This window comes from Anastrepha ludens, chromosome 3 (genome assembly GCF_028408465.1).
Source record: "Anastrepha ludens isolate Willacy chromosome 3, idAnaLude1.1, whole genome shotgun sequence".
Lineage (NCBI taxonomy): Eukaryota > Metazoa > Arthropoda > Insecta > Diptera > Tephritidae > Anastrepha > Anastrepha ludens.
The window spans coordinates 132,599,564-132,620,562 of NC_071499.1; the positions used below are offsets into that span (position 1 = coordinate 132,599,564).

At 39.5% G+C, this 20,999-nt stretch overlaps 1 protein-coding gene and 2 long non-coding RNA genes across 8 annotated transcripts in view; 1 reads left to right on the forward strand and 2 right to left on the reverse strand.

The window, feature by feature from the left end:
- Positions 1 to 2,182: 2,182 nt before the first annotated feature.
- Positions 2,183 to 2,874, forward strand: LOC128859344 (uncharacterized). The gene is made up of 3 exons (XR_008454134.1): positions 2,183 to 2,491; positions 2,561 to 2,702; positions 2,784 to 2,874. It is a non-coding gene; the product is annotated as an uncharacterized LOC128859344 (long non-coding RNA).
- On the reverse strand, positions 2,697 to 4,105 carry LOC128859343 (uncharacterized). The gene is made up of 5 exons (XR_008454133.1): positions 4,028 to 4,105; positions 3,850 to 3,970; positions 3,711 to 3,777; positions 3,199 to 3,644; positions 2,697 to 3,138 (listed from the first exon to the last, which is right to left on the reverse strand). It is a non-coding gene; the product is annotated as an uncharacterized LOC128859343 (long non-coding RNA).
- Positions 4,106 to 9,841: 5,736 nt separating this feature from the next.
- Positions 9,842 to 20,999, reverse strand: part of LOC128859332 (proteoglycan 4) — a 33,015-nt gene continuing 21,857 nt past the window's right edge. For all 6 annotated transcript variants that reach the window (XM_054096285.1, XM_054096284.1, XM_054096283.1 and 3 more), the window contains 3 exons: positions 13,701 to 17,479; positions 13,545 to 13,641; positions 9,842 to 13,481 (listed from right to left, as the gene is read on the reverse strand). In XM_054096285.1, the coding sequence (XP_053952260.1) occupies positions 13,410 to 13,481; positions 13,545 to 13,641; positions 13,701 to 17,479 (3,948 nt within the window). In that variant the 3' untranslated portion in view covers positions 9,842 to 13,409. The remainder of the gene's footprint in view (positions 13,482 to 13,544; positions 13,642 to 13,700; positions 17,480 to 20,999) is intronic.

Below are 20,999 nucleotides of genomic sequence, written 5' to 3' on the forward strand. Positions count from 1 at the left end.
CTCCTGGTCGAAATTTGCTCAACAACTCATGTATTATTTCCAATAACTGGTAATGAATGATAAGAGACTATTTCTTTTGCTTTGTGTTGTAGACAACCATTCATATATGTTACGGCAGAAGGAACAATTTGAAAAAAATTGAGTAACAATATTTGACTGAATTTTCTAATGTGATATAAAGAATAGATAATTACAACCTTTTTTATATAAAAAACCTTAGTATTTAGTTTTACCAAAAACAAGTTCAGCCATGTTAAAACCAAATTATACGCTTCCGATTGCTTGCGTTGCAAAGATTGCTCTAATATTTGGAATCCTAAAAGCATATCGTAAAACAATTTCTTTTTCTTGGAAAAATAAAATTATCTTAATATGCATCAATTACATAGTAGAATTCAAATTGTTGTTTAATTAATGCAAAACGTCACTGTGTTTTATTTCTAAACTATAAGCGAAGATAATGTCCATCGTGATGATAATTTTTTTAAATTCTAAATTACTAAATTGATTGTAATTAATGTACTTGATTTAACAAAACCCAAAAATATTAAAAATTTGGTATCGGTAAAAATGCCTCCGCGCGGAGCCATTTTGAAATTAAGATGATGATGATCTAGATCCGCTGGTTTTCAATTAGAAATACATATTAACATAATTTTTTATATTGCTCTTGGTTAATATTTGTTAATCATACATTTTCCCATGCTCTGTTAAAAACTAAATATAATTCTCTTGCAAACGCTTAGATGGAAACAGAAAAAAATAACAGGGAATAGCAAACTTAATATCTCTTATGGCCTCTGGCGACGATACAGCATGCTTGACTGAGCTTTATATGGGTTAGTGCAGTCGGGTGGCGTCGTGTCACACATACTTGTTGTCGGTAAAAATCAAAAATTTTAGATATTAGCGTCAAGCACCCGACACGCACACATATAAAGTTCTTGTCAAACAATGCTTGACCGTCACCAGAGGCCATTACTGAATTTTAAGTGTTTGAAGTTTGAAGTGCTGCCCATCTGAAACTGCGGAAATAATAAGACTTTGTCAAACGGATCAGATTGTTTTTTGCGGCAAGTTCGTTTTTTAAAATGCAACTCCATTAAAGATGGTGGCATTAGACCAACAACAATATTTTGTATATTAGGATGACACGTCAAAGGGGAAATCAAAGAAGTAATTTATTTCTTTAAAACAAATTGCGCACTTCTCATTATTTTAAATATTTACAAAAAGCCTTTTGAATTTAAATTCATTAAGATATCTGTTTTCAGATTACAAATTTGAATTTAAATAATATGATTCGTAATTTAGTTTTGTGCGAGCATCCGAATGTACACGGCGAAAAAAAAACAAATCAGCTACCACTTTTAATCGATTCGTCTTGCTGTTTTGTTATTGTTTTTTATTATTTTTCATTGATATTAATAATAACCTTGTTAATAAATTCAAATTGTTAATAACCAATAATGATAAAGTTACGCATTCCGCATTCGCTGTGACATCAGCGCTGCAGATATAAAGGGTAATCAGATTGGAGATACTTTTTCCAATAGGGGTTTTTTATAGATCACACGTGCCTACTCTCAAACTAAATATGTAATTTTTTCAGTATTCATTGACATTTCATCATGAAAAGACTTACTACTTTTACGTAATAAAGTAAAAGGCTAAAGGACTTTTAACCTCTATACAATAAGGCGAATTGAGTACTGCAAGAAGGAGAAATTACATGTTTGTGAATGGCTTGGTAATATTTTGATTTATGACATTTGAGCTAAGCAAACTGATGGAAACGAAGTGTCACGTGTTAAATTGTGAAAACGGGAATTATAAAAATACTTCCTTTTATGCGAATGACACCGTGGCAAGAAATTGTGTGTGAGTGAGTATAATTTCTTGTGTTTGGAAGTTTCTATTACTTTCACCAACTTTTCTTTCACAAACAAGTATTTCTTCTTCCTTTTCCTTTTAAATCCTCAAAGCCTGACGTCACAGCGAATTCAGAAGACGCCTTTTATTCTATCATTCTCGATTCTTGGTGATGAGTTGTTTCAACAAAAGTTTTCTCTGCTCCTAATTAATTCGCCGTGGCGCCGGTTTGGTGGATTGAATGTCAAAGTGCTCTGTTTCTTTACAAGGCGAATTTATTACAGGTGACAGCAACCTCATATAAGTAAAACCAAGGTGGATTTAATAAGGTGACAGCATTCACCCAGCTGAATTTTTCGCCGTAGTTATGGCTTACGTCAAAATGATATGCTTTGTTTGTATGTATTGGTATGTTTACATTCGTATGTTTACATTTGCTTGCTGATTTTGACATGATGCTTGCACCAAACGCAACAACAAATACATGTAGGGTTTTACTTATATGTGTTTGCTGTCACCTGTAATAAATTCGCCTTGAGTAAAACCCTACATGTATTTATTGTTGCCTTTGGTCCAAGCATCACGTCAAAATCAGCGTTTAAATTGCTTAGTGTGAATTGTAAGTTCTTGTAGATATGAAAGAAATCATTTCCGTTTGCGGTATTTTAATTATTAATACATATTTCAGAATTTGCCATGGGCATGCATAAACTGAAATTGAATGTAGAGAGTTAAGTTTGGACACGTAAAAGTTTAAAATAGGGAAACATAACGCAAAAAAACTTCGAAACAAGGGCAAAATTAAAGTCTTACTGCGTACAGAAAGTAATGTATGTAATATTGAGCTCAATTGTATTTGTATCACATTTTTAATTTGCAATTTTTACATGTGTAATTCTATATCCTCATAGGATATTAATGGCTATCAGAAATCCACCTTGAGATACGCATACCATATTACATAAAAATGTTTGCTTCATGTTTTTTATGGAAAATCGATCGCTATGATTTACATCTAAAACTGTACACTTAAAAATTCTGGATAACAAGTTGGTAACAATCTTGTGAATTCATTTTTTATAATGATGTTTATAGCCTGTATTTAGAACATAAGTTCTTGAACTTTGAAAAATTGATTGAAAAATAAATTACTTAATTTAATTTAAATTTATGTTAATTTTATTTAATCCATTTTGATTTTTTCCTTGCTGTGCGCTGTGTGGTATCGATATAGGTCTGTATGACGTCCTCTAAATCTGTGAGCTCCTATGATATAGAAAACAAATGATTATTTATGCATATTATTCGAATTATTATTATGCATACCTGCTCATACTCGATATCTAAATTACCATTCAATTTCACTCCATGCATCAAAATATCTAATGTATTTCTTGGCAGACAAAATTTCTTGGTTTATAATCGCAATTGTATGTTTAAAACTGAAATATTCGCTTCTAGCTTCCAACGGTGCATGTGGCAACTCGGCAGCTTCAATTAAGGGATTATGTTTGACGAACAACTAGAATAGCTCTGAACGATTCTCCAACTGTTGGTATGCATGTTTTTAATAAATTATGTCGAACGTTTTTATAGCAAATTTCATAAGTTGTAGTCATTATATAGCCATTGCGGTATAAAAGCGTTGAGACTTAGCAGCTTGTTTGCTATATATTTACGTACGCTAGTAGAATTTTCTAACTCATAATCATAAATTAGTTTTTGTAACAGTGACCGGCCCATATTGGTTGCTTTATTGCGATGAGGCAAATCTAAATTATAGAAAAAATCATATAGCAAAGAAAATGTTTCTACATATAGAAACTACTTTTTCTCACCAGCCATTTCATTTTCTTGAGACCACGCTCATGCTTCATTGGCGCTTTCCTTGGTAATGCGGCGTACCTATATGGGAAGAGGTGGTAATCTGAAGTCAGTAAGCAGCTTCAATGCAGCAGTAAGTATATAAACCACAACCAGATAAAATTATTGCCAATTCTTGTGGACCTTTGTACGTCTTTTCGATAAGCAGCGAGTCGAACCAGTGCTTTGTATGATTCACCACGGTCTAGCAATGATACAGCCACAATAAATTGTGCTAAAATTTTAAATGAATTAAATTAAAGGACAACCGCGAGTTATAAAATTGGCATACGTGAATAAATGTTCTATTTGCACCAATAGCTCAGTAAACACAAATGTAAACATATGTACGAATGTAAACATACCAATGCAAACAAAGCATGTCATTTTGATACAACTCATATTTACGGCGAAAAATTCAGCTGGGTGGTTGCCATCACCTATAATAAATCCGCCTTGCTTTATTTACATTTTCAATCAAATCGGCCTTAAAACCAACAGCTGATTTTGACGTGATGCTTGGACCAAAGGCAACAACAAATACATGTAGGGTTTTACTTATACATATGTGATTGCTGTCACCTGTAATAAATTCGCCTTGCCGTCACCTATTATAAATCCACCTTGGATTGCAACGAGCTGCAACGAATAGAAGAGAGAACAAGTTGTTGAGCGCTGCAGAGAGCGAAAATGAAAAGGCAATGAGAAGCAGATAAATTATAAGCAAACACGTAACATACCTGCACTTCTGCGTTGTATATTGCAGTATAAAATTCATATGTTTAAGGTTGGTTAGTTGGTTGGTTTAAGTGGTGATTCTTCCCGAATCCAACTAGCGCTTCCGCATCTTTTTGTTGCCACATCCTCGTTACCGACTTCTTATCCAGTCGTCCACAGCCTGTAGCCTAAGAGTTAAGCTCGCTTAGCGCCCTCTGAATGATCCCACTGATCGTATTGGCACACAGTCCTGATGCCATTAACACCACATCATCAGCGTACGCACCCACTTTTACCCCTCCTCCATTAAGTTTTGTTAAAATCTTACTAATAACACATAACCAGAGGAGGGGAGATGATACTCCCCCTTGTGGAGTGCCCCTGTGGACTCTTTTTGTTATGTTGATATTGCCTATATTAGCTCTAATTATCCTGGTTTCTAGCATAGAGATGATCCAATTGCTGATACAATTTTCCACCCCTAAGTCTATTAACGCCTCTTGGATAGCATCAATGCTAACATTATTAAATGAGCCTTCTATGTAAAGAAAAGCTGCCATAGTGTACTGTTTGCTTGCTAGAGATCCCTCTGTTGTTCGGATTACCTCGTGAAGCGCTGTCTCCGTCGATTTGCCTTTGAGATAAGCATGTTGTGCAATTGTTATACTAGAGCTCTCTATCGAGCTTCTAATGTGTATGTCTAAAAGCCGTTCAAATGTTTTTAGAAGGAAGGACGACAGACTTATTGGCCTAAAGTCCTTCGCTGATTCATGCCCCCTTCTGCCTACCTTTGGTATAAAGATGACTCTAACAGGTTTCCAGCTATTTGGAACATAACTTAGGTTTAGACACGCTTTGAAAATTTCCATTAGCCAAGGCAGAATATTATCAAGAGTTTCCTGCAACATCTTGGGAAAAATCCCGTCAGGGCCTGGAGATTTGAAAGGTTAAAACGATTTGATTGCTCATGCAACCTTCTCTTTTGTAACTATCACATCCGAAAGATGCTGTGGCTCATAGCGGCTCCGCCGAATTCTTCCAACCTCGCTATCGTGAGCGCTACATCCCGGAAAATGAGTATTTAAGAGAAGTTCTAGAGACTCTTCTGCCATAGAAGTCCAAGTGCCATCTGGCTTCTTGACCCAAGAAGCCATTGAAAGATCTTTGGACAAGATACGGCTGAGCCTCACAGAATCTCTGGTAGACTCGATCGAAGAACAAAAATCTAGTTGCCCTAGTTGCCGTTTTGTACTGTCTCCGACTTTCTCTGTACCGCTGCCAATTACCTGTTGAGTAGCTGAGATTCAAATTTTTTCTGGCTTCTTCCCTTAATTTCGAGAGCTCATTGCTCCACCAGGGAGGATGTGTTTTTTTTGATACATTTAATTGGACACGAGGTCTTGTAGGCCCTATTGAATGTATTCTCCAATGTTGTAACCCTACTTTCAAGGTTTTCCGTGAGAGTGATTTGGCTGATCGGAATTCCTCCCAACCTATTGTTCCAATTAGTTCTTAGTGGGTTTCGATACGGTAGGGGTGTATCCACCCTAAGATCCAACTCGTAAAGGATCAAGCTGTGATCCGAGAAAGAATTTTTGTTGGAAACCCTCCATTTGTCTACCCTTACCGAGCTGTTTTCGGACAGTAAAGTACCATCAATTACTTCCGCCTATCTCCTAAAGTACTCCGTACTAGGAAAGGTGAAAATGGGGGTGTTACCTCTGTTGCATACCGTCAGGTTAGTAGTGATAATAAAGTCGTAAAAAGACTCACCTCGTTCGTTCCCCTCCGAGCTGCCCCATAGAGAGTGCCTTGCGTTGGCATCTCATCCGAGTAGCAGGTTCTTATTTCTAGCTTCACGCACAAGCCGACGAGCCTCCTTGGGTGGTTTTGGCCGGTCATTTGTCATGTTGATGGAAGCCAGTATGATGCCGACACCGTCAGCAGCTTCTACCTCCACAGCCGTCACATCCTGTGAGCAATATGACGGGATTAAAAATATGTTCAAATGTTTCTTAGCTACAATACAAGATCTGGGGTTACCTTCAGTCCGTTTGTAGAAAAGGTTATGGTTGTTTCCAGTAAACCCCTTCACCTCGGTGCTCTGCACCCAGGGTTCCTGGATTAATGTGATGTCGACGTCCTCCTCCGCCAGGAGAACGGTTAAGTTGTCCGTTGCAGTCCGCGAATGCTGCAGGCTTATTTGGACAACCTTGAGACCCATGCTGCTGGTCGCTTTACGATTTGACGGCGTCGCCAAGCTGCACTCCCGGGTGCTGCTCTTTAGCGCCATCGTTTTTGGTAGATGCGGCGTAGTCAAGTTGCATGTCCGTGAGCAACTCGTTGGCGCCATCAACCTCGTCCTCTTCATCCTCCGGATTTGCAGAGCGAAATATCTTCAGTTGTGTTTTCCTGACGCCGAACCGAAGTTTGTTGTCCACTTTTCCCAGTGGCTTGATGCTCTCCTCCGATATTTGGAGAAGGAAGGACACACTGTTCTTTTGCGGAGCCTCCGCTTTGATGATGCTCCAGTCATCCATCGGAACAGTGCGGTTGTGTGCTTGCAAGCATGGAATTAGTTGCTTAGCTTCGAACTCCATGTTCGGTATCCAGATGCGAGGGATTTCGTTGGCCGGGATTAGTTTGAGCCTCAAACCTTCCCAGTCGTTCTGCATCTTGCCCGAAACTGTTTGCAGGAAGTTAAGGGAGAGTTGATCATCGCACTTGATCACCTTGTATCCGCGGACCACCTCCATTGAATCGAATCCTGGCACTTGACCCTCCGGGCTTGCGAGACAGCCGTGCCTCGATTTCGGACCACTTCTTCGATGCAGGTTTACCGCAGTTAGTTATTTCATCAACCAACGCTATTTGCAGGTGATCCCGTGCCACCTCATTAAATGTGCGTTTGGTATTAAAGCGGTGTGAACCAACACTTTGTGCTTCTTCGTAGGTTTTTCGCTTTCGTCCTGCGAACGATTGCGTTTCACGGCTTCTGCCTTCTGGGTGGCCTGGAATGCCAGGTACTCATAGACCACCTTTTGGCACTTTGTCTTATCGGCCGCGTCCTTTGGATGAGTTTTCTCTTCGGCCTCATTTTTGCTTATTCTACCGAGAATAGCCAGAGACCTCTAGTAAAGCTTATACCTGGACGGGCCTTTTTTAACGTGTTGACGCTTTTGCCCCTTAGCATCAGCGGATGCAGATGGTTGATTTAAAGTTGATGGCGTGCTGTGGCCCTCAGCTTTGCCATGAACCGTCTCTGGAGGCTGGAGGCCAAGAGTTCGTTCTCTGAAGAATTTCCCAACTTCCTCAGTTCGTTAGTGTCGGTCCGTGTTGTCCATTTGTCCATCTGTTGTGTCAATGGGTGCGTCCGCTTGTCCGTTCGTTTTGGGTTTGTGTCCGCCCGTTTGTCCGTCTTCTTGGTAGCGTTATCCGAAATTTTTCTTTTTTGTTGTTTGTTCATTCTTCTGCCCTGCCCTTCCTGCCCTTCCAGAGGGCTGCCCATGTCACCATGTGCGGTGACCAATGAGGATGTAGGGGAAATAAACGGCCCGCCATGGCAGCGCCCCATACTATGGTAAGTCCACCGTTACAACCTGAGGCGACCTGTTAAGAGACAGCCTAATTTTATCCCCCGGCTGCCACACCCACCCAATAGGCACGGGTCGCGTTACACCTCGGGTTGAGGGAATTTTTTTAACGAAGTTTACGTCTTCGACCTGTGTGGTTCGCGGGAGACCTACTCTCCTACCTTCCATACCTGGGCGGCGTTCCCCTATCCACCACCTGGGATCGCGCCCTATAGGGATTACAGGTTCCCTCAAGAGATGTTTAAGGTAGATTGCGGCTAAATTGTTGACTTTTTGTTGTTACTCTTGATTTAGTTAAGCGGTTGTGGCTAGTGCGCACTCACTAGAACTTAAATGCCTTCTTCATAGAGAGCGAATGGTTGGTGGTAAGAGTTCACCTATGTACATATACTTCTTCTATTGCTATCTCCGAAAATGGTTGCAATGAGAAAAAATTTTAGTGTTGAAAACAAAAACAGTGAGCTGGGCTAAATTTGAATTGCCGAAGTTTTTTAATTAAAGAGTTAACAATTTTTTGATGTTTTAAAGTTCGTAAATATACTACCTAATGTGCATATGTACGCGTAGGAAAATGCCAAAATTTATAAACGGACGTCACAAAATATGTTTAAGTTGGTGATGACTGAGTGGTTATCTCTTGACTTGAGTTTCCTGCCTATTAACTTGTATCAATAGTAATAGGGGACTATTCGGTCAAGCGGATGTCTCTCAAGAGAAAATGTTAAACTTAATATTTAAGTATTAAAATACATACATATATACCCAATAATTCACAAGAAGTTTTTAAGATGGGTTTGATATATTCACTTTACAAGAATAGATGGGAGTGCTTTCACATTCAACTAAGTATGTTTCGATCGGTTCCGGAGGGGAGGGTCATCCAGAGGTTTGCATGACGTTTACGCTTCGAACTAAACTGTTGCCGCAGAAGCGATAAGTATATGATAACGAAACCCCTTTAAACTTTTATTTGTAATCATAAGATTTGATATTTTAGGAAAAATTTGTGAAAACAAAACACTTTCGGCTATTTTCCGCTAACACAATGCAGACGAGATTTATTTTTTAGTTAATGCTTATATAATTCTAGTCAATGGCTTGTGTTTCTTTTATCTTTGACACAGATAATTTGTTTGTAAACAAGTGGAAGTCAATCCCTTACTCGAAATTATCAAGAAGTATCAGCGACTGGCGTATAATGGATTGTGTTAGATTTCTACGTTGATTTTCTCTCGAGCGTAGAATTTGCGAGAAAACCTGTTCAAAAGCCGTATCTGCGCAGACGATCGTATGCCTCAAACGATCAAAAATACTTTTAAAAAACAACTTGTCTGCATACGGCAGCGTAGATACGTTGTTTTTGATCAGTATGCAAGCTACAACTCCGCTGAATTACTGGAAAAAAGCAGATTCATCAGGACTTCTCGAAAATTGCTGTAGATACTGTAGCCAACTAACTATTTCGACTGCGAGTATTTATAATTTTAGAACTCTTTTTGCATTCATAAATTCGTATTTTCAAGATGGTGTTATGTGTGCCCACATTTTTCCGGTATTGCGTGCCCCGCTTCGCTTGTTAACTGGGAATGTAATGTGCTGTAAATGCCCCCCTTTCCAATCTTTTCACCCATGATTCATTCAGCTACATTTCATATCTACACACGCATACAAACTTATCGGATATATATGTATTTATAATATTTAGTATTATACCAGATTTCAGCGTATATCGCAGTTTTTGCATGCAAACTCACGTCTATGGATTTTTTTTCTTACCTCTTACCTCGCAGGCACTGAGCCATAACGGCAAAGGTATTTGACTATTTGACAAGCGAGCACACAAATTTGGCGTTTCGGTACGATAATTTAAAAACTGCATTACAAGCGCTTCGAATAGCAAACATAAATCCTGAATGGCTTACACAACAATGGAAAATTTGAAAAAGAAAACACTTTAACTTATAATACATTTTAGTAGTACTTTTTATTCAATGCTCCTCCCTGTTTATACTTAAAGGTTTTGTAAGTATTATATTATATGTTAATGAAGTGCATGAATTCAATTACTTGCGAATTATAAGTTGAAAATCTTTAAGCATTGCTTTACTTAATTTTTCTTCATTTGTATTTTGACTAGAAATAAATAATATTAAATACCGTTCAATAAGTCAATATTTGAGTGATTAACAATTTTTCTCGCATTTTAAATATTTTTTGTAAGTTTTTTTTCCGATTTATAGTTGCCTGCGATTTTTTCCTTTTTTATTTCTTTCTTAAATAAAATTCTTGTATTCATGTATTATATTTTAAATATTCTTAATTGGTAATTAAATGCATTTCCAACAACTTAACTATACGTCTTGTCTGCAATAATTCGATAAACGTTTTTATTGTAATAATTTTGTATCAATTTTAAGGATATCATGAAGGAGTTCGTAGTTTAGCAAGGTTTGCGTTAGAGATGGGATTATAGTACGACGCACTTATGCGGCAATATCTCTGGTTTATTAGAAAAAGGGAAATCATAATCAGAGACTTATACAAAATGTTTAAATGGCTATATGATTTCAGAACTGTATAATAAGATTTTCATAAAAAATGGAATAATAATATTTTTCGATTTAGAAAGCACAATACAATTTTTACGATTTTATTTGGCTTCCAAAACTTGAATACCATAATAAAATACCCCTCATTCGCACTATACTTTTGGCTTTCTTTGTTAGAAATAAATTCGCAAGAGAAAAAGTGAAGGAGTTCCACTATAAGCGCACAAGCTTGCTTGAGGCACCTGAAAATGGAAGCTGTTATGGAAATAGCTTACGTTTTATCCTGCCATTGGTTCGAAGTTTGAGCGAAAATCGAGCAAATTTTATCAGAAAATTCAAAGAAATTAAAAATACCTTAAACTTTGATTGGAAATGTCTTTGAGGAAAATATTGTTGAGGTATGCGCTTAATATTACAAATGAAAGATAATTAACCAAAAGCATGGAAAATTTCGTGTTACTTTTTTATGACAGCAAATACGTCAAACTATCTACACCTAAGTCCCTATAACTGAATTTATAAGCGATACAAATACATATGTGCAAATCACACCGATTTAGAAATCTCTAATTTTCTTAAGTACGCCCTTTATTCGTTCATAAGGTTTGCCGGGAATTGGAAGCATCAGGCGACGATACAGAATTTGTTGCAAAACACAAAACCCCGAGGAACGTTCTGACATTGTCCGATCTGCGAGGAAGGTTAATGTTTCTTAAGGTCTTATCCGTCGAGTTGCTCTTGAGGATCTTCGGTATAAAACCTACGTTATGCGCAGAAGGCAGTTTACGCCGGAGCAAGCATGAGAACAGCGAGTTATTCGATCAAAACGCTCATCTAGCACCCCTCTCCCTCTGGACTGTCAACCCAACCTGTCGAAACAGCAAGTTTCCTGAGCCTTCCGTTAGATGATCTCGACGAAGACGACCGGTGATTTACACTACACTGACAGGGCAAAGCTACTGCCACAACACCAGCAACAACAAAACGCCTTCTAAGCAAAAATAAAAACACTGAACAGCCTGAGAGCACTGACTTCCAGACCTTAATCCCCTGGATTACAAGGTATGGGGCGTAGTTGAGCGTGAAAACAATAACACCATTTCTTCTCTGAAGGCTGCAATCAATACCGTTAAGCCCATTTGATTCGGGCATGCAATCGTTTTTGGACCCCGATTGGGGAGGTTATTGAAAATTTATTGAATGATTTTATGGTTAATGTTTTGTAAAAAAATCGTGAAGATTCATTAAAATTTGGTTAAAAATAAAAGCGAATTACTTTTACTCTCAAGTTGCACTCAAATACTGTACACACCCTGTAGGTATCACTTCCGCCTTTCTAATACCAACCTAAAGTCATACAAGTTTCCAGTTTATTTATTGCTCTAAGCTCTAAGCGCTTTTCCGAAAAGGTATTTGTATGCACTCGTGAAGAGGAAGTCTGAGTGGCAATCTCAAGATAGAAAGCATAAGTAAGTGCTCAAGTTTCTGAGAAGCACTCGGACTTTTTACGTGCATGCACACATACCTGCATGCGTGTGGCTTCAATTTCGATTTTTAGTGGATTTATAAAAATACATGGATGAACATCTAGAACTCTGAATAGGGTCGATTTTGCTTATTCTCTATTCAAAACAACAACAACAACTCTTTCTTATTCATATTTGTCAAACAACTCTATCGGGTGCCACATAATTCCTAATACTAAAGGACCCATTTATTAATGTCATAAGAATTTTTCAAATCTTAATTTCAAATTTAATGTGCTCTACTACAGGCCAGCGAAATATGTATGTATATGCAATTCAATTCTTAGAGCTACGACAAGTATACACGCATACATACATTTAATGTCAAAAGGCTCTGATAACAGCCTTGAACAACTTTCGTTTCCTTCAACAATACCACTGACAATATTTTCTATATTTAAGAGTATTTTTAGCGGGAATTTGGTTTCCAAATATTGGGAAATTACAATAACACTGAGATGTTAATTATTCAATACATCTGCGCTATATTTCTTCCTAAGAAGCCCGAGCCCCCTTTAACACAATTGCCCTACCAAGTAGCTCTAAAAGTTAAGCAACCGAGTGTCTTATACAAGTATTTGCGTGTCGTATTTTTGTATAAAGTGTATTTTCTTGCGCTCCTAAATTCATAAAAATCCTCAGCTAACTAATTTGATATCAAGTATTTATGTAAGTGAGACGAACATGTACGAGTACGTATGTATAAGTATGTATGTGTGTATTAATAAGTAAACTTTTCATATGCTTTATATATGGTTGTATATACGTATGCATGTACTTGTATTTGTAGTAGTAATATGTGTGTATTGTAAGTATTAGCTGATTCCTTATAAAATGGTTCATAAGTTCTGATTTGAATGCTTAGCCAATTTTCGTGTTCGAGTGCCTTTCAAAAGGTGTTCGTTTCTGTGCCGCGTAATGAAAAGATTTGATTCGATTTCACCATCGCTACGGTTTTTGGCAGTTTAATTGCATTTTACTAACTAATTTAAAGCATTAAACAAAGATCACTGATCCCAACGAAGTGTAGTAAATTTGTAAAAAAAAGATAATCTAAATATTGCAACTATCATACTTTCACAAATAAATGTAAAATATTTCGACTACTTAAGTGTAAATCTGACTAAATTTTACTACCTCATCTTAAAAGGATGATTACAAATTAACAAAAGCGGAGTAAAGGGGCTTTACTCCAGCCACTCCAAGTCAACTGACAAGTTTTGATAAGCGAATTTCCTCAACGAAATTAAAGATAAAACAAAAAACTCATTGCAGAACCGCCAAAGGCCTCACTTGCGATTGTCCGGAAACTTCCGATTGCGGGGACTGTGTGATACATCACGACGCGGAAACTCGTCCAACTGAAAGCAAATAGTCTTTTATTGGCAACCCTTTTTTCATTTATGCTCTCTGTATGCACTAACCTTTGAGGAATTGCTCTTCGGGCATCTTGAGCTAGTCTGTCGCATTGGAACATCCATCTCGTCATCCGTATAGCAGCTGTATTCACGTGAGGAGTCACTGAAAAAGAAATAAGTGACAATACCGTTCTGTAAGTAAGAGCTACCCACTCCAGTTACCTTGGCTCAATTCCATCCTGTGTGTCGGGGTCTAGCAGAGGCAACATATCCTCACCTTGCTGTAGCAGATCAACGCTGGTTATGGATTTGCTACTTGCTACGCCCTCAGCCTCATCTTCCGCGCCGGCGGTGCCTGCATCATCGCTTGCCTCAGCGCCGACGCCCCCTTCGCGCTTTGCCTCGTGACACTCGCACTGACAATCTTCTGGTTTCACGTAGTTGTAATGGATTTTGCCGTCCATAGTCACATCGGGTTGTGGTGGTGGATGTCCATGTACATGCCCATGTGATTGGGTATACGTTGCATGTTGGGCGCTCGAAGCGGTGGCATGAGTTCGACTGCTGCTAGTAGTTGTTGTTATAGCCCCATCTTTGGGCAATGCCGTGATTCGCTTTGGTGGCTTGCGTTTTTCTGGTATATTTTCGAAATCTATCCAGTGCCCGGAAAGTTTGCGTTGCGTTGATGTGGTGCCAGAGGTTGATGTGATTTGTTTTTGTGTAGTTTGCACTGTAGTTGTGATGGCCTTACCAACAGCCGCCTTTGTTTTAGTTTCCACTTCTGGTTGTTGCTGTGTGAGCAATTGCTTATTGGAGTCCTTACGCTCCAAGTTGGCCGCAGTAGCGCGCAGGCCCTCTTCTGCGAACTCGAACCAAGATTTTCCGCTCGTATTGGATGGGCGTCGTGGTGACTTCGCGCTTTGTACCCGCTCCTTAGTAGAGTCTTTACGTGGCAGACTGATGCGTAGTTTCTCTCCACGTACGGGCACGGAACCAGTAAATTCATAAGTTTGTTCCTGGGGTGTAACTATGCCACAATATTCTTCCAAATGTGAGGGATTTAGTGGTGTAGTTGAGCGTGGTCGCTCTACAGGACAAGTTTTCAATTCCATGTTGGCCCGATCTTTCATAGGAATGAGCGGAATACCTTGTGCGCGCTCCTCTGGTAGGGTGGTGGGCACGTAGGGAAGCTCGTCGAAAGACTCTTGCGATACGAGTCCTGTACTTTCGTGATCTTCTATGGCGCCCACATGACGTGGCAAGTGGCGCCGCTTAGGATCGGTTGCGGCTGAAGAGCCACCAGCTAAGTCTGAGTCTCGTTCGCTTTCGGATGACTCAGCTGGCTCATCGGTTGAAGGCATTGATTGTCTTTCGGGTGCGACATGTGAGCGGCGAGTGGGTGTCGAGGTCCTTGGTGGTTTAAGGGGTGTTTGCTTTCCAGAACGATCTATTGGTGACTGGGATTGTGAACGCGGCGCACGTTTTGTAGGCGTTGGTGACCGGCTGTCCGGTGCGGACGCAGCAGTTGGAGGCGGTGAAGGTGAAGGGGCTGTAGATGGTGGTGGCGGCTGAGGCAGTGTTGGCTTACGTTGTTGATATTGTTGCTGTTGTTTTTGTAGTTTCGGTATTTTTTGATATTCCTGATGCCCTATTGCAGCTATAGCGGTCTCCTCTGCGCTCTCACCACGTTTTGTTTCGGAAACGCTTTGCCGTTTCGGTTTTCGTGGTATATTTTCGTGGTATTTTTTCCGCACATCAAAGTTTTCCAGATAACGCGAATGTCGTTGATTTAGAACACCGCCACCAGCCTCTGCGTCCTCTTCGGATGTAGACCGCGATTTTCGTCTTGGTTCCTCATGGGATTCTTTACGCCTCATAACCACTGCAGTAACTGTTGTTTGCACAATATGTTTTTCGTCTTCAGATGTAGAGATCGACTTCTGACGACGTGCTGACGATTCTGTGGAGCTTCGCCGTTTGGGTGGCAATTTAGTCGGCTCTTTGGACTCTTTTACTTGAGTAGCGGTTTCCACTTCCTCCTCTGAGCGGCGTATCACTGTGCCTTGCCTGTGTAGGGTTTCTGACACAGGACTTTCAGCTATTGTCTCCTGTACTTGCTCTGATAGCTGGCTAGATTGACTCTCGGTCTTTGAAATACTAAATTGCGTCGAAAAGATTTGATCCTGACTACCCGAGCCTAGACGTGTGGTAAAAAGCAGTCGACGCTTTTCTTTTGAATGTTCTTTTTCGGGCTGAACTTGCGTAATGTTCACGTTCACCATGGCTACCGTTTCAACTACTTTTATCTCACCACCACTATCTACTGAGGGCAATCGATGAACTTCAGCCTCCGCTGCCACACCATTTTCTTGTACCACATTTTCTTTTACATTTGCCAAGTTTGAACGAAGATTTACTTTGATGGCGCTCGCGTAACTTGCTTCAGAACCAGCAGTTTCCTGCGAATCTTGTGAACTATGCTTGTTCACCTCCAAGCTCCACGTGCGCTCTTTATTGTCATCATCTTGTGACAGCGAGTGTATGGCATCGAGATTTTCAATGCGCTGCAATTTGTCTAACTGTTGAGAACGTGGCTGAGATTGACCGCTTCCTGATGAGCCACTCCCCGAACCCTTACGAGCCCCCACCGGCTTCAAAGCTGCAGCAGCCGCGGCCAGTTGGCTAGCAGTTATAGCAGTTGGTACTGGACGCATCGGCTCCGCATTCAGTTGTTGTATACCATGCAGTAATTTTCGTGTCTCCTTTTCCTCTGGTGGGGTATGAAGAGGTATATGAATCACGCCTTCTACTGGCTCATCGTAATAACGTAATCTGCTCGCAGGCCGAGACCCTCCGCCAGTAGTAGTTGATGATGGTGTATGTGACTTGCTGCGCATTTGTTGAGCCTGTTGCTGAAGTTCATGGCCATCGATTGGCGAGGAACTCTTCGAAGATTTAGCATCAGCTCCCGCATTACTGCCACGTTTGCCTGGCTTGAAAATCGCTAAAACGGATTTTTGTTTGCTTGGCGTAACATTTTGTGACTGCGGCGGTTGACGTTCTTTACTTTTGCTACGTGAACGTGAACGTTCGCGTGGTGAATCGGGTGAATCCTTGCCGCCAAGGCGAAATATTGAATTAAACGAACTTTTCCGTGAAACTGATACAGTAGCTGGGGAAGGCGAACGGCTACCGTGTGCGTCCTTGGCAAAAACACCATGACGCACGGGCTTAGGACTTGCCGTAGGTGTGAGACGGTTCTCGTCTACGGCAGTCCGACCTAAGCTGAGCGAAGCAGGTTTTTTCTGACTACGCGAATAAAGTGGTGCGATACTGTTCGGAGCCTCTACAACTTTTTCATGAGGTGCAATACCCCTATCGTCGTACATGTAGTCGGGCTTCAGGTTAATGCGTATATACTCGGTGCCACTTGGGGTCTTTCCAATTACCATCTGTCCAGGACTTTTGGTACTTCGACGCTGAGAGCCCATAGTTGGCTTTCCAACACCAGAGGCAGAAGTAGCCACAGCGCTGGGTCGCTCGACTTTCTTAGCACTTTTCGACGAGGGCTTAGTTTCACCGTTCAACAGTGATGTTGCCTTCTTTTTAGGCGAACTTTCCACGGTAATACCTTCCGCCAGCACTGCCTGCGTTGGATCGTGTTTACGTGCCAACAAAACTTGCTCAAGTAACTCAGCCGTTGGAGGTTCAATGGTGGTTGACATGTGACCGTCTACTACATTTTCCAATGGCTTTGGCCCACAAAATGATGTCTCCAAAAGCATGCGATGTGGTGAAGGCGAACGCGAAACGCCCGATATAGCCGAAAGACGACTCACAGCTGAACCTTGACTGCCGACACTAGAAATGCGACTTGTGCGTCCGGAAATACAGAGCAGAGCAGCGACCTCGGAACTCGCAGAGTCCTTACGCTGATGTTGCTGCAAATAGCTCTGATGCTCGTCAAATTTAAATATGTGCGGCGAGGAGCGCTTTGCTTGCTGAAATTAATAGGAAAATGACGCAGTAGTTAGTAAAAGTTACGCAAAAAGTACAGAAACCAAATTTTATAACGCAATTAAAGAGAAGAGCTGCTCCCACATGCGCGTGCACTCGCTTTATATAGTGCTTACAGCCATGGGTTTTACGCAAGTTTGAGGCGGCGTTCGAAGCCTGTGGACCGAGGTGGTGAGTACTTATAATTGAATTTCAATTGTCACAAACGACAACAGCGAAGGCAACAGTGAAAAACAGGCTAAATAAGAGGCTGCAAGAGAAATCGCGCTTTACTGAGCTGCAATTGGATTTTACTGCACCGAGAAAGATTGCAATGTGTGCAAGGTCGTATACGGGCTATGATGGATGGCCTCAAACACACGAATATATCTTCCGACTGTGCGGCTGGTGAGAGGACAGCCAATATGGAAGGAGCAGATTGTATGCTGCAATAAGTGGTTAAACAGATAAGGAAAGGATTGTTGGCTTATTCAATTAAGTCCCAAACAATATGTCAAGACAAGAGCATCAGTAAAATACGTGTGCGAAGCAATGGGAGATGAAGATTGGATTTATTTATGAAAATTGTTAGGCATGTTCGAGTTGAACAGTGGTATGGCGCTTATTTCCGAAACTCAATTGAAGTCGAGGAACGAGTAAAGGGATAACGGCAACCTTTAGAAAATTTGAAATGATTGCTTTAACCGTTTCGGGACGATGGGGATGTTTTTATCCCGAAGAAATTAAAAAAATCGTATCTGTCACAATATGGAAGCGATTTGGTTCAAATCAGTCCCAAATCATTCATTATACTCTTCTACTCATTGGGGAATCCATACATAAAAAAAGCCATGTCCAGAGATCGGTTCTTACACGTTATGTCCAAACTATATTTTTCCTCGTTATCATACCAGCCTGATCCAAAACCTAAAACATATTTCATTGATGATTTGGTCAATTGCCTCAAAAGCACCTTTCAAAAATGTAGATCCGACTCTCCATTCCAAAGCATTGAGTCTATGACCAAATTTTTGGGTCGCTCTACCTTGAAGCAGTATATGCCATTGAAGCCAGTGAAGAGAGGAATAAAATTATGGATGAGATGCGACAGTATGACTGGCTATACTTACGATTTTAATATATATTCCGGAAAAGAAGACGATTCGCATACATCATCCACATTAGGCGAACGCGTTATTATGAAATTGGCATCGACCATCAGATATCCTGACACTACATTGTGTTTTGACCGTTTTTTCACGTCAACAAAATTGATAAATAATATTCCTTTTCCAGCTTTAGGTACCTGGATATCTAACAGAAAAAATTTACCTAAAGTTACTGAAAAACTAAACAGAGGAGAATATGTTTTCAAGTGTAATTCATCGGGTACTTTGGCAGTGGTTTGGCAAGATACTAAACATGTAATGCTTCTAAGCAATTGCCATGAGGCTACAGTGGGCACCGTTCAAAGAAAACAAAAAGATGGCACCAGAGTTGATGTGACTTCTCCAGATTTAGTGAAAACATACCGAAACATTATGGGTGGCGTAGATTTGGCCGACAAAATGGTTACCCTGTATGAACTAGACCGAAAGTCTGCTAAATGGTGGCGAAAAGTTTTCTTTCGACTTATGATGACATGCACCGTAAATGCTTGGATTATCCAGGCGGAAACAAACCATCCACGTCAGAAAAGAGAACCGTTCTTGGGATTCTTGGTAGAGCTATCCGAATGCCTCATCGACGAAGGGAAAAAGAATGCGAAAATTCAGCGCAAAGTTCGAACAGGACCGATCTCCGCAATGAAGAAAAAAATTAAACAAAATCTGGGAGATCATTTGCCACAAAGAACGAACAAGAGACAACGATGCGTAAATTGGGCAAAGAGAGCCGTACGAATCAGATTTGCATTGCTTGCAACTTGGCATTTTGTAAAAACTGTTTTACTCCTTGCCATCAGATATAAATATAATGTCTTATAAGATAAAATTGAATATATAAACGACAAAATAAAATGAAATCGAGTGAATTTAAGTCTACAATTTTTATTAATATTTTTGAATACAGATGGATTTGGGATGTTTTTATCCCAGGACAATATCACCTTTTTTATTAATATTTTTGAATACAGATGGATTTGGGATGTTTTTATCCCAGGACAATATCTCCTTTTAGGGATGCGCTAAAAATATATTATCAAATTACTTTTCTTAAAATAGCCATAGGAGACGAAATAAACACTTTTCTTTGAGATTGTACGTCACAAAAGTTCCCGTCCCGAAACGGTTAAAACATTCATCGTATTTGTTTTTTCAGCTAATCGGTCTTCAGAGATGAAAAGCGATGTGTATATTGAATACTAATATGGAAGAGGTTTTACTGCCTACCACAGGCATTAGCATAGTACATAACAGCGAATTAAAGGGTTCCTATACTCTTCCCCCACTTTTGTGCTACTTTAAGTTTCCACTGCGTTCGCTTCCGCCTTACTCAAACGTTGTTCATTTCGCTTTCATCACAATTGTTGCCTTTTAATTTTGCAACGTCAATGCTATCAGCGACACATTTTCACATTAGACTTACAAATATAACTTTCTACCCCCACTTTATGCTTGACATCTTTGAATTTGTGTGAAGGTTTATATGACATGTACTTATATATACAGGTTTGGTGAAAAAAGTTGTAGTCGGTGCCGCTTTACGTATCCCATTTTTTTCATTTAATTGTACTGTAAAATAATCGCACCAATTCGTGAGAATTTACTCTACAATATTTACAAATGCAAATATTTGAAATGAGGGATTCGTATGATGTTTGGGTGTGCGGGTTTTTTTTTTTCTAAGGTTGGACCAAATTATTGAGAAAGAAATGTTAAATTGGCATATGTACAATTATGAACAAATCATGTAATATAACACAACCTTGGCTCTTCCAATAAAACAATGACCAAAGCGCCCGGCCAAAGTGACGCGAGTGGTTTAAGGCCGACAGAATTAACTCTCCAATTTCCAAGCCAAACTAAGTAGAAAAACGTATTTTTTTAGTTAAATTTCTCGTATATGTAAATAGAATGTAAGCAAAAAAAAAAAAAATCAGAACTTATACAAAAAATTTAAGAAATTTAATATTTTTTTTAGTTTCAATAAACTAATAATTTTTTAAATTTAACAATTGTTTTTTTAGTTTTTTACTAAACAACTTTTATTACTTAAAAATGTAACGTGTAAAGACTATTTTTTGAAATAATAAGAAAATTAATAACAAATATTTACAATGTTATCATCAGTTTTTGAAATTTGATATTTATTACAAATATTTAGATGATAGATAAAGAAACATTGAAGGTATAGGCAATGTCTTTGTTACTCTAGAATAACTTTTGTTAGAAAATATTTTTTTTTTAATTCCGGTCATCTCTGGGTGATACTGGCAACTGAACGGCTAAAGTTATAGAACAGAGAAGTTCGAGGTGAATATCAAAAGGGCAGTTGTAAATTTAAAATCTGGAAATAACTTGCAGA